Source organism: Scomber japonicus, chromosome 9 (genome assembly GCF_027409825.1).
Source record: "Scomber japonicus isolate fScoJap1 chromosome 9, fScoJap1.pri, whole genome shotgun sequence".
Lineage (NCBI taxonomy): Eukaryota > Metazoa > Chordata > Actinopteri > Scombriformes > Scombridae > Scomber > Scomber japonicus.
Window position 1 is genome coordinate 17,911,004 of NC_070586.1, and position 13,068 is coordinate 17,924,071.

Here is a 13,068-nt window from a genome sequence, read left to right on the forward strand (position 1 = left end):
TGTGTGTGGGATGGTGTCAAGTCTACTTAAATGACAAATCACAGTGTTCCCAAAATATATTACTTTTTGTGGGCTGGGGAGCACATAAACCCTTGATTACACTATTCTAGGGATTTAACTGTGAGTTTTACAGGAGTGCTATACAAGTAAAGCTGCATTTTAAAACCCTGTGGGCTATATTTTTGCATAGGGACGTCTGTGTGTGCAATAGACACAGGGGAGGCTTATTATGAAAAGGCCTCCCACTGTCTACTTGTGACTTGACAGCTATCTCCTGTTATTTCCCTCCGTCCACGCTGGAGGTCCAGCTGCAAACCAGTTTTTTGGAGCAGCACAACACAAACATGTGACACCTTCTTACTATCAGTCTTTTTGGATCAGCTTCTTCATATTTCATCGCTGGCCAGTGAAAGTGACAGAAATGGATCACGCTGTGTGTGGGTTTCCTGTGGGGGGTGGGGGTGGGGGGGGGGGGTGGAATTATCTTATGTTTTTCATGGATCTTACTAAGGTTACAGTTTATACATGTTGTTGCGATGATGGAAGCTGTGGCTCTCACTCTGGGGAGTCTTCATTGGTTTCCAGGCGGTCCCCAGCAGATGTGTATATTCAATCACAATCGACAGGCAGAGAATGTATCTCATTGTTTTGACTAGTGCTCCTATTTCCATGAAATATTTGAAGTCTAATAAGGACATATTAATTATTGTCTTCTCAAATGGAGGGGGGGGGGCAGGGTTAAGTATTATCCATTTCCTTGCCTTATGACAGTAAACCATTTTTCTTTAAACATACAGACTCACCTGTTCAGGTAAGTGACGTGTTAATGTTCTAATTTGACTCTTGTCTCATTATAGGGGAAGGCGACTGGGAGGAAGGCACCTCTATGGCTGAGAGCGAAGTTCCAGAGACTTTTATTCAGGCTGGGCTGTTACATACAAAAGAACTGCGGAAAGTTTTTGGTTGTGGGCCTCATGATTTTTGGAGCTTTCGCTGTGGGCTTACGGGCAGCTAATTTGGAGACAGATGTGGAGAAACTATGGGTGGAAGGTAAGAGACTCTGATTTATTAGTGTCTGTTTTTGACAGCTTGAAAAGTGTGTGTCTATTATATGTGTTTGGATGTAAGATGCTGAAACTGTTGTTTATTTTGGCGCTTTTCAACATGTTTGGATGGGCATGTGATGGGTTGGGATGGGATGATGAGAGGGATGGTGGATGCTGCTAACATGCCTGGGGGATTCTTTATTGTTTGGGTCCTGGTGAGTGGCCAAGTCAAACTTGAAAAATAATTTTAATTATCCCAACATACGTGCAGCTTGGGTTTTCTATCCATGTTAAATGCATGCAGTAGATGTGCAAGAGGTGACTGTAACTGCACTCAGAAGTAAGGTTGTAATTAAGTTCATAAGCAGCTTTTGGGGTAGAGGAAATTTTTTGTCAAAGCCGCCATTTTGTGAGAGTGTGTGAGTGAGTGTGTGTGTGTGTGTGTGTGGTGTGTGTGTGAGTGTGTGTCTGCCTGCCCCCAGCAGTTGAATGCTCAAAGACTGTGTGTGGTCCCGTTTTGGACAGCTCTCAACTTTCCAAAAAGATTTGTCTCCGGCTGCAGGGAAAAAGCGGAGTGAGGACAGGAACTCATGTTTGTGGAGTGGATAGGCTGCTCACTTGTTGTTTTTTTCACAAGTAACTTATGAAGAATGAAATTCTTTTTCAAGAAAAAAAGGGACTCTGTGTATGGGTGGTGCTCGGGGGGTAAGAGGAAGGGGCTGTGCTTTTTTCCTTTCCTTTGATCCGCATTCCAGCACTTAGGGCTAGAGTTGGCTGGTGTAGTCATGAATGGAGGGGCAGATTTTGCTGCTGAGAAATTGACTTGAAATATGTTTTTGGTATTTAAAAAAAAAAAGTATTCACACAATATGTTGTCATGTTTGTGTTGTGACCTTTTCTGCTTTCTCTCCCCTTTTTCAAATCTCAATGATTTAAATAATGAGATTAAACATTAAAACTGACTGATTCCTGTTCGCATCAAACTCCCCACCTCCTTGCCTGGATGGCCGTTCTCTCGTTGCATGCTGCCACAGGGGGTCTGACAGACAGCGTGTTCTTGTAATCTGTGGCGCAGGCGCAGTTGGCAGCAGTTTAGGCAGAGGGGAACCTCTTCAAAGCAGGGCTTCTCATTTTAGTGAGAGGGACACACCGTTTTCTAACCCTTTTCACATGTGAGACCACAGGCAGAGTACTATGGATGGAGCTGAATGTTATCACAAGCTGCACAATGTATATTCTACTACTAAGATGCTACAAACTGATATTTAGTACTGAAATGATTGAATGGCAGAAAGTGAGTTGCTGTTATAAACATTTGCTCGGAACAGCGTTTTTATTGTGGTGATTGTCAGGTTTTCTTTTTTTTATATCATCATTAGAGACATCACTCTGGACTTTTGTACTTAATATTTGACTTCATTGACTCTTTAATGTCAAGCTATTGCCCCTCAAGAAATGTATTTAGCCATGTAAGGCATTGTGTTATTTGAAGTATGCTGGGCATAGCAGATATTTACAATATACAGCAGTAATGGTATGAGACATCTCTATGGACTTTTTGATACTTTTGTAAAAACTTGGAACATTGGATCACATTGTAACTGCCATGAATTTAAACTAAACACAGCTGCTATTCTTCATGAAACTACTCCTAGAAGCATTAAGGGTGATTTATTTTTTAATGCTCAAAAGATATACAATTTTGGGTGATTTTTTTCAGGTGAACTTATTCATCAAGTTGAATAACTTGTTACAGCTGCTCAAATGCAAATATGTGCTGCTTTTCTTTGTTTAATATCATTTGAATGCTTTGAAATCTAATTTAAAGCCATCAATATGGGATGCAGTGATTTGTGATATGGGCATTTGTCATTATTTAGTTAATTGGTTATTAGTTGAAGCTCTACTGACATTACACCAATTCCATTGGCATCTTACTCATAAATAACTAGCTTGGAGCTTCTGGCAGGTCTTCGCTGCTGTCTTTCACAGAAGTCACACCATAAAGTCTTGGCACTGACAGAGCAGGTTAGCTTCATGTTGAACACAAGAAACAGTAAAACCAGGTCTAGTGACCTCTGGTAGACGTTTACAACATGGACTTGCACTGATACAGAGACCTGCACATGCACACACACTGACAAAAAGACAGGGCTGCGGTGGTTTCCTAGGTCCCAGTACGTGAGGGGTTCCAGATGTTGGTAGGGAGAGATCTGTTTGTTTAGATTAGACTGCACAGCTGAGGGATAGATTAGTTCTGCCTGGACCGTGGAACGCTGTGCTGGGCCGTGCTGGGGGACTGGCCCATCGTCCGAGAGGAAAAAGAGGAGAGAGGAGGAGAGGACAGAGCGGCTGTTTATGTTTCATTTGGAACTGCCCTCCGCAGGCGACCCATGAACGACCCTGCCTGGAAGCTGTGTGGCCTGTGGACGCACGCACACATATGCACGCACACACACACACACACACACACAATACACCCACATCACATTAGATCTCTCAATTCCCCTACAGTTGAGTGGAGCTGCGTTTTTACGTATCATGTCGTGTCTGTCGTCACCTGCTTTCTGGTAGTGGCGAGCAACTGGAACTTGCCGGTGTGTTTATTCTACACGCTGTCACGTGCTGAAGCTTTCGCAGGGATTGTCTCTTCTCACACAGTGCTCACTCAGCACTGTTTATAAACACTCAGACACAGGAAGTTCTGTTTATTAGACAAAGCGACAGAGACCAATTGGGAGTTGGACGCACGCTTGCACAAAGAGGCGATTGTGTCAAGCCTCTAAGGATCTATGGGGGTTTGTGTTCTGCTAAACATTTGGCGAAGGATAATCAATTTTTTTTTTCTTTTCCTTGACATGGAAATGATAGTGGTGTGTATTTGGGGCAGATTACCTCCACACTACAGATAAATGCTGTGTTTATGTCCACTGTGGTGCTCGCAGGAAATTATTATCTGAAACAGGAAGTTGTAGTATTGTGGTCTCCAAAGTTAATCTCTCTACACACTAACGTGGTTGGCTGCCCTCCGTGTGCTTTCCTCAATGTCAGAACACATGCTTGTTGGCCGGGGTACGACTTCAGATACATCCTCAGTTTCAAATTGCAGATGATTCCGGGTGATCTTGTGATGATTAACTATAAGCCACATCCACGGAGCAGAGATGTGGAAGAGAGGAATAAAACCCCTTTAGAGTTCCTCCTGACCACAAATGGAAAATGGAGCCATCCCTTGGCATTTTAGGTTAAGGCAAACACAGGCCAAATTGTAAAGAAAATAGCAGCACCGCCTGCCTCTAATTAAAACAGTATCACGTAAACATTGGCCTTCCTGTAGGACGGCCCCTCACTCTTTCACTCTGTTTCTGCGCTGAGAGAAGGACTGGAGATGTGGCTCGAGCCAGGCTGTGGTTGTGGGGCTGTGTTGATGGGGGAGAGAGAGGGTACAGGGAGGAGAGAATTTGGAATTGGGGCTTTTGAAGCTTGAGCTCTGGCCAAGGGTTGAAGTTGAAACTGGGGGTGCAGCAGATGAGCTGGAGCTGTCTGTGCTGAGTTGTGGTTAGCCTGTAGCTTTAGCATCTATTAAAGAAGATGGGGGCCCATAGCATTCAGAGGATGTCTTTTGTTTTCACTGGTCACTTGAGTTGAGCCACACAGAGAATATGTGTGAGTGATTCCAGTTGAAATGAGTTTATGGTCCGCAGATTTATGGCCTGGACTGGGGCACAGGGCTATGGATTGTAGTCTCAAGGCCACAGACTGAGGGGAGGCCCTAGGCCCCGGAGCGCTTTCTTGGGGGGCATAGTGTTGAGGCCAGGGGCTACGGGGGTAGACCCTTTGGGACCCTGAGGTCATCTCGTAGAGGCCCCACTATTTAAAACCTCACCTGATACTCACCCTGTGGCCTGGGTGCAGAGTGAAGACACACAGCAGAGGGCCGGGTGGTGGAGGATGGTAGGGGTAAAAGAAATGCAGCAGAAGTAGCAGCTGTCACCAGGCATTGTTTGTGTCTTGTATTTTCATATATATGTGTGTGTGTGTGTGTGTATAACCGTGTGTGTGCATCGCATGTTCCAGATGTGGCAAGAGAGGGTGTGAGCATACATTGCTCTTCTGTATCAATATTTACTTAATTAATTTGTGTTTAACCTTTTGACATCTGTCCTCCAGCAGAGGGCAGTGAATATGATGATTGCTTATGTTGCTTTAATCTCTGAAATACTGTATAGTCATTTAGACTCAAATAAACTCACATCTGCTTTAATGGCTGTTTAAATGTATGTTTAGGAATGACATGAAAAAAGAGCTAAAAAGGCAAATCCAGAGTCACCCTTCCCCTCACTTACTCATGATTTATTATCCTTCTGCCTGAATACTGACTGCCTTAAACTTTGTACTGATATCAATGTTGTTTAAATACACACTCAGCTTGATTTAAGGTTTCAAACTGGTCTGATAGGACTTAACTTTTTTTTTTCAAACAAGTCCCCCCCCCCTCCCTCGCATGTCTGTTTTGTATCTAGTGTGATTAAGAGCTGAGTTGACAGAGTTGGTGGTTGTTTTGTTGTTGTGCTGGTAATGGCAGTGGAGAAGGGAGCGGTATAATGTTAAGTGCATGCGGAAGAAGCCTTGACATCCTTTCTTGTGGATGAAGATGAGGAGGAGGAAGAGGAGGAGTGCCCTGAATGTGGCGTCTCCACTGAGAGGATTGTGGTTTGCATGATTGAATTATCCAGCTTTTGATGTGTATGGGAGCATTGATACATGCATGGATGCACGCACACACACATTCACATGCAGAGAAGCTTTGGAGTTTTGGTTCTGTGAATGAGTAGGTGGTTGACCAGGGCTTGCATGGCAGTCTATTTCTATGGGCCTCTCCTTGCTATTTTTTCTCCTTTTTATTCATCTGTTTTCCTCCTTCTTTTTCTTCTTCTCCTTTTCTTTCACTCCGTCTCTCACGCTCTATCTCCAACCGCTTTCATTCAGCAGCCGCAAGCAATCAAACACACAAATGCGCCCACACCCAATATTTTTTCCTAGTTTGCACAAAATACACAACACAGAGTCATCTATCGTTCTTTTTTTTTTTGCATCTCTTTCATTCTCTCTCACCAACTTAGGCAATCACACACAAATGTGTATGTGTACATATACATTTGGACACTTTTTACATTTTCCAAACTGAGGTCAATTAAGTTTGTGTTTATCAGTTCACTACAAACAGGATTAAACCTCTGTAGAAGGAATAACATTCCAGCGTGTTGTGTTAAACTTTACGAGTTGATGAAAAGTACAGGCTAGCTGGTGAGGGATTTAGTGTGGGGAAACATTGCGCCTCTGGTACTGTACACAGACTTACAGCGCTGTTTTCTCAACCTAGCTCTCCCTCATTTGAAAGCAGCTTTGTGTATATTAGCCCTACCTGGCGAAGTAAATGTGAAATAACTTCACAAAATCTGCTCTTTAACTGTGCTGTGTGTGTCCATGCGCGTGTGTGTGTCTGTGAGCTCTCAAGGCAAACGCACTCCCATTCACAAACGACATCCTGAGATGCCTCCAAGCTCTCTGTTTACATTTTGCATTCTTTCAGGCGCTCTTATTCAAAAACCAGAGCCCTGCGAATGACCGACCACAGGAGACTGTGGAGAGAATTACCCTCCCCCCTTTACCTCTCTCTCTCCTTCTGTCTCTCTCTCTCCCTCTCCCTCTCTCTCCCTCTCTCTCGTATCCCTCTCTTTTCCTCTCTGCCAGAAAGGTCTCTCTCTTTACCCGAGCCTCCTTCCCTCCTCCTGCACCCCCCCCCCCCCCCACCACCACCACCACCACCACTCCCCCGTCCCTGGCTGGAGAGAGTGGCCTCAGAATGCCAGATGTATTACAGAGTGAGCCACGGCAATGTAAACACTCAGCCCTGCCATGAGAGCAGGGTGGTCTGGCCTCCCTCCTTTCCTTCCCTTCCCTCCAAACCCTCCCTCCCTCTTCCCCTTTCCTCTCTTCCCTCCCTCACAGCGCTGACTGCCAGAGGGGTGGAGAAAGTACAAAACAGCAGAGTGTGTGTGTGTGTGTGTGTGTGTGTGTGTGTGTGTGTGTGTGTTGGGGGGAGACTGAGCGAGGGAAGAAGCAGGAGTATAGTAGCGGTAGTGTGTTTGTGTTTTGGCTGCAGTGCCTACCGTACGCTAGGAGAGAGATGATTGGGGTGTGGATTGATGCTTTTCAGACGGCAGTACAGAGCATTTTTCATGCAAACACACTATAAACATCTCCAAACTGTCTGTGCAGTTGGAATTTTTTAGCCCCTCTGGCACACATGGGTTACGTAGCAGTATAGTTCATTGCAATTCCTACGGCACAACGTCATAGAATCTGGCAGCAACAGCAATTACACCAGTGCCACACATGCACACGCGAGGCATAAAGATACAGAGATATAAAACGTTTCCTCTCAGATAATTGAGAGGTTTGGAGCTCCAGGTTGAGTCAGTATGCATTTGGTACAGGAGCAACACTGACATAATGTAACTGTTGTGTTTTTTTGGTAGCAAAGGCTGATGAGTGTCACATTTCAGTTTATTGTTTATATGTTTTGCATTGTAGACATTCAAGCCTTGTGTGTACTTATGTGCACATCATACCCTGTAATGAAAAACAGCCTCACTCTGGATTAAAGCTCTCAACACTTAACTGGACTTTACTGGAAAAAGACAATTTGTCCAATAAAGTGTTGAGAGTTTTAATCTTGTGTACAAATGTTTGTTTGCTTTTTGTTTTTTGGGGGTGTTTTTCTCACAATGAGCACAACTGTAGATTGAGCTCGTTACTAATAAGATAGGACAAATAGCATATAGGAGAAATATGTCTGTGGTATTAAATGCTTGGTCAGATTTTTAGAAATGTTCACTAATGTTTATGTAAAGATGCTCTTATCACTATTTTTATATTGACAATGGATCAAATGACTAGGTCTAATGTGAAATGGGTTAGTCAGAGGAACAAACTGAATCTGCTATTTGTCCCAAACTCATGGTTGTAAGGGTCAAGGTATCTCTTGGAAATTGCAAGCAAGACCGAAGCACTTAGAAAACAAGTTACAATTCTATCTATCAAATCTATTTGTCTTTGTTTCTTTCATTCATGCTCTCTGTGTGTTTCTGCCTGTGTCTCCTGTTCCACACACACAAGGAATGTGTGATTTTGGGATACCTGGAATCATGGGCCATCTTTCCAGGAAATGACAGAGAGATGGCTGGTTGAGATTGGCTGTTCAGGCTCGTGTCACGGTCTGTTATGACTGGGCTGTTGGCCAATCACAGGGCAGTAAATGCAGCAGTGGGAGAGGGCTCACCTGGCTTGCATTCAACAGACACTGACAAGGGGATATGGAAGAGTTTTCACAAGATTTTCAGATTGTTAATTCTTTTTCAACGTCTTATTTTACTTGTCTTTCAATCTCTGGCGATTGTATAGTGATTTTACATCACACCCAATGACAGTACAGTCAGGTTTCACATATCCTGTTTGTCCCATGCAACAACTATCACATTGTCTTACCCAGCATCTTAGGTATGTTTAATTGTACCCCAATCACTGCATACAGGCCTGCACACTCCTGCCCACAACAGAAACACCGATTTTCTGTCAGTGTTCTCTTCCCCTACTACTCTTTCCAATGCTCTGTGAATCCATTGGCATTGAATAGTTTTGGGGGGGTTTTCGGAGTGGAGGTGGGGGGTTGGGAGGGGAAAGTGGGACCTGAATGAAGGCAGCAACGTGGAAGAATCTGCCCATTGAGGAGTGTGTGAATGTACACCTTGGGCCCAGGGGAAGCTGCATTGGGAGCCAGCCGACTGCTAAATACACCCATTTTAGGGGCTGCAGGGGCCGGACAGGTGATTAGCATAATCAGGGGCGAGGGGAGCCATACATATGGTAATGCTGGAGTTGGGGGGTGAGGGTTGGTGGTATGGGTGGGGGTTCAGAGACAGAGAGAGGCAGGGGTTGGCAGCTGGGGTGTCACATTTGTGTCAGGGGTCGGAGTGCTCGGGGGTGTGTGGCTGCATAAGGAGACGCTACACTACAGCTGTACGTCAGAACACTTTCCCTCTCCGTTTCCTAACATTTCTCAGTTTTAATCTAAATGTTTTTCTCTTGTTCCCTCACTTTCAACCCTCTTCTTCTTTCTTAAACTCTCTCTTTCTCTACCTTGCTTGTTTTACCCTTCCTCTGTGTGGCAGCCCCCGCCTCTCTAAAAACTGAAAGGAGATTGGGAGAGTGAGAGGGGGAGAGAGAAACAGAGTGAGAGGGGCTCACCCTGGGTCAGATAGGGTCTTGGCTCTCAGTGAGGCCTTTCATCACATATTTGTGGCTCTGTGCACACCTGCATTGCAGAGCCCACATTCAAAACTGCTATTACTGCTGTGTGTACTACTCTGCATGTTGCTAGTACAACTATTATTGCTTGTACCACTGCTGATACCACCACATGGAAAGAGCGCAAACCAGCATTCAGAAAATCAATTAAAAGCCGTTGAAAAGAAAATTCCTATTTAGGAAATCACAAAACGTGACTAACGTGATGTTTAAGGGAGGAATACAATGGAATCAAGGTAGACTTGAAAAAGAGTGTATATAACAATGATATAAGTAACTGACAGTAAACGATGATAGTAGTGATCACAGAATACATAAAATACTGCATGTGTAATGGGAAACTAACACTTTTGCTTGTCTACTAATGAAACTCAGCTATAAATACCAGTATGGAAATGCTATCCTCATCCTAGACAAGGTCAATACCAAGCCATCAGGTCAAGTTAAGTTTTGCAAACAATTCAACGTGATTGTTTCTTCTAAAAGACATGACCTTGACACACGCTTAATTTTGTTTCCTAGCTGTAATCAAATTCTTCAGATCATAGCTAGAAGTGACCTGCACAACTGTGATTTGATGAATTTACTGAAGTTCTGAGTGGGTGTATTAAGATGTTGAAGCAAGGATTGGGAAACTGCAGAGGTTTACATAGGGTGCATCGCAAGTCTCTTTTTTGATATCAAATTGTCATTTTGCCAAAAGTCTTTTATCAACACAGCCCCATATTAGATCTCAGCTATTAATTGGAGGCTTCAGCTGATCTGATAAGTCAACAACATCATAGGGTGCAGACAGATTACAGATTAAATTTAAGTGTGTTACTCCCAGGGTTTATATTTTATTTGCTTTCTGATTCACCATCTAGTCAAACATCTGTTAAATGTTGGACTAATCAATGAAAGAACTACAAACAGCTTTCTTCAGTTATTAGAAAGATTTTCCTGCATATGATCTGTTATTTCCCTCATTAACTGTTATTATAGATGAAATTCAAGTAAAGGAGAGTCTGTCAATGAGAAGCACTTCTAAATGCATTTATAATTGACATAATTTGTCATCATTTCCAACATTTAGCCTAATAGATCATTTCTAGTGCTCAAAAGACATCCTAATCATATTGTGAGTGTTAAACAATGAATGCACAATCAGAATATTAATAAATACAGACGTAAATAATAAATAAAAAATATTCTACCAGTTACAGTAGACATGGTTCATGTGCCACTGAGCAGGCCACAGTACACAGTATAAATACAGAATGCAGGTTTTTAACAGGCTACAGAGAGAAAACACTGATGCTGTGGCAGTGATAACTATGTGGAGCTGTGATCAGTTGCTGCCATCATCAGAAATGGACGTCACTTCACATGACGCTTTCACAGGAGTGGATGTCTCCAAAAGCATGTTTCCTTGTTTCCTGTCTCCTCGCACGGTTTATTTTGCGTCTCCGTGAATCCTCAGTGGAAGGGACTAAGACGCAAGGAAAATGCACAAGCAAGGGAAATGTGGATGCAATTAAGACACTTGAGATGTACACATAGGACCATATAAGAAGCAAAGATAGGGTGAGGGATAGACACAGACTGACAACAGATGGTAGAAAGTAAATACAGACAATTAGTGGAGGAGGAACAGGTGGGTTCTTCTCAATGATCAAAGGCCTGTCAGGTGATTGGTGATGGCAGCTGAGAGGGAGAGAAGCAGGAAGGAGGAGACTGATCTTGTAAAAGGAGGTCTTGAAGATGGGTGAGGACTCACTGTGGGAAACCATACCTAAGCAGACTGTACAGTGGCGGGGACCAGGCAATGTCAAATGACAGAAAGAAAGACAGAGAGATAGAGAATGATTCAACCAGGATTGATAATAATGCCTTCTGTACATTCTTCTGTCATTGCTGAATGTCTTGAATAATTAATAATCAGAAAATCAGTCTTTGCATAAGCCACTGTGTCATAAGGTTTACTGAATATCTGAATTTCTATATGAGGTGTAAACCCCATAAATGAACAGCATGTTGCTCAAAAAGCATCAGAAATTTTGTTATGTGTCATCTTATACAAAAAGTCTCTTAAAAATCAGTTTCAGTTATGTTAGTAATTGTCTTAGGTATGAAAAATATTCTAAACTTCTGAATTAAACTCATCTTTTTTCATATATTTACTTTGTTGAAGTAGTTTTTCAAGTATCAAGATCATCTTTTCAGTTTGTGACTGTAGTGTTGAGATTGCACCCTTGTGTACGTGTTACTTCATGCCTCTGATGGTATAGGGCTCAGGGTATGGGAGGTCGCTCTAGACTTGGTGGTAAAGAGATGACCTGGTTTGGGGGGCTTCCTCCTCCCCACAGGGGGTCCCTGCTGAGAGGCGGCCTAATCCAGCTAATCCTTTCTCTGCACACACACACACACACACACACACACACACACAACCACACGCACACACACACACACACAGAAATGTTTTCATGCACATACATACATTATATGCACATATATGTATGCTCCAGATATTATATTAAATCTATATTAGTGGTATTAAAAGTCACTGATTCTAAACCTGCTGTAAGGAGGAGAACATTACTTTCATTATTTATCATATGAGTGTATGTAAGTAATTCAAATACCCAAGTGGAGAGTTACAGTGTCAGTCCTGTTAATGTGAGTGGGGAGTGGGAGGTACTCATGAGGGAGTTGAGTATGTGTGATATGTGTTTCAGTATCAGCATCATGCCCAAGCGTTGTTGGAGCTGTCTGCCTCTGGTGGTGTGTTTTCCTTGAAAGTGTGGGATGCTTCCGTTGTCAGGCGTGCGAGATGTGCGGGGGGTGGGGTTACGCTGTTGTGTATCGCATGGAAAAGAGAGAAAGTTGGAGAGGGGTAAAGGGGGGTGGGCTGGATTTGACAGAGGGGCCGGGCTGATTGCCATCATGATCTGGCCAATCACAGACCAGTGCTGAATAGAGCAAAGACAGAGAAAATGAGAGTATGAAGAGGGGGAGTTTGGAGCTGAAAGTAGGGAGGGGGTGATGTCAGTTCCTTAGAAACCCACTTTCTCTCCCTTCTTCCCCACCGCCCCACTTTGAGAATAGGGGGGACCAAGGGTTAATGTTATGCAACACACTGAATACCCGCACTGAGGGCTCTAATACATAGCTTCTCTTCTCTTCTCTTCTCTTCTCTTCTCTTCTCTTCTCTTCTCTTCTCTTCTCTTCTCTTCTCTTCTCTTCTCTCACATACCCATGTACACACCTCACAGGTGTACGAATGACAATGATGACAAAAGTAAGAATGCCAAAACAAATGCACTGATTCCAGCTTCTCAAATGTCAGTATTTGCTGGTTTTCTTTAGTCTTCCACAACAATAAACTAAACATCATTGGTTTTGTTTAAAACAACCAATCTGCGAATTGCTTTGCCAATTTGGGTTCTCTGGATTTGTGATGGGTATTTTTGACCCTTTTCTGACAGTTAATAGACTAAAATGATAATTTGATTAATCTGTACGATACAGGTCAGATCCATATGGAAAATAATCAGTGGTTGAAGCCCTTGTGCTGTGATGACTAGTCAAATCATCGATTTGTTAAACCAACATCTTGATAATGTATTCATTCAAGTCACTTATCAATTAAAATGCCAAGGGATTTGGTGAT

The 13,068-nt window shown here is 43.2% G+C and overlaps 1 protein-coding gene across 1 annotated transcript in view; it reads left to right on the forward strand.

Moving 5' to 3' along the window:
• ptch1 (patched 1) overlaps positions 1-13,068 on the forward strand; it is a 50,754-nt gene that overhangs the window by 859 nt on the left and 36,827 nt on the right. The window contains exon 2 of the mRNA XM_053326104.1: positions 858-1,050. Within this exon, the coding sequence (XP_053182079.1) occupies positions 858-1,050 (193 nt within the window). The remainder of the gene's footprint in view (positions 1-857; positions 1,051-13,068) is intronic.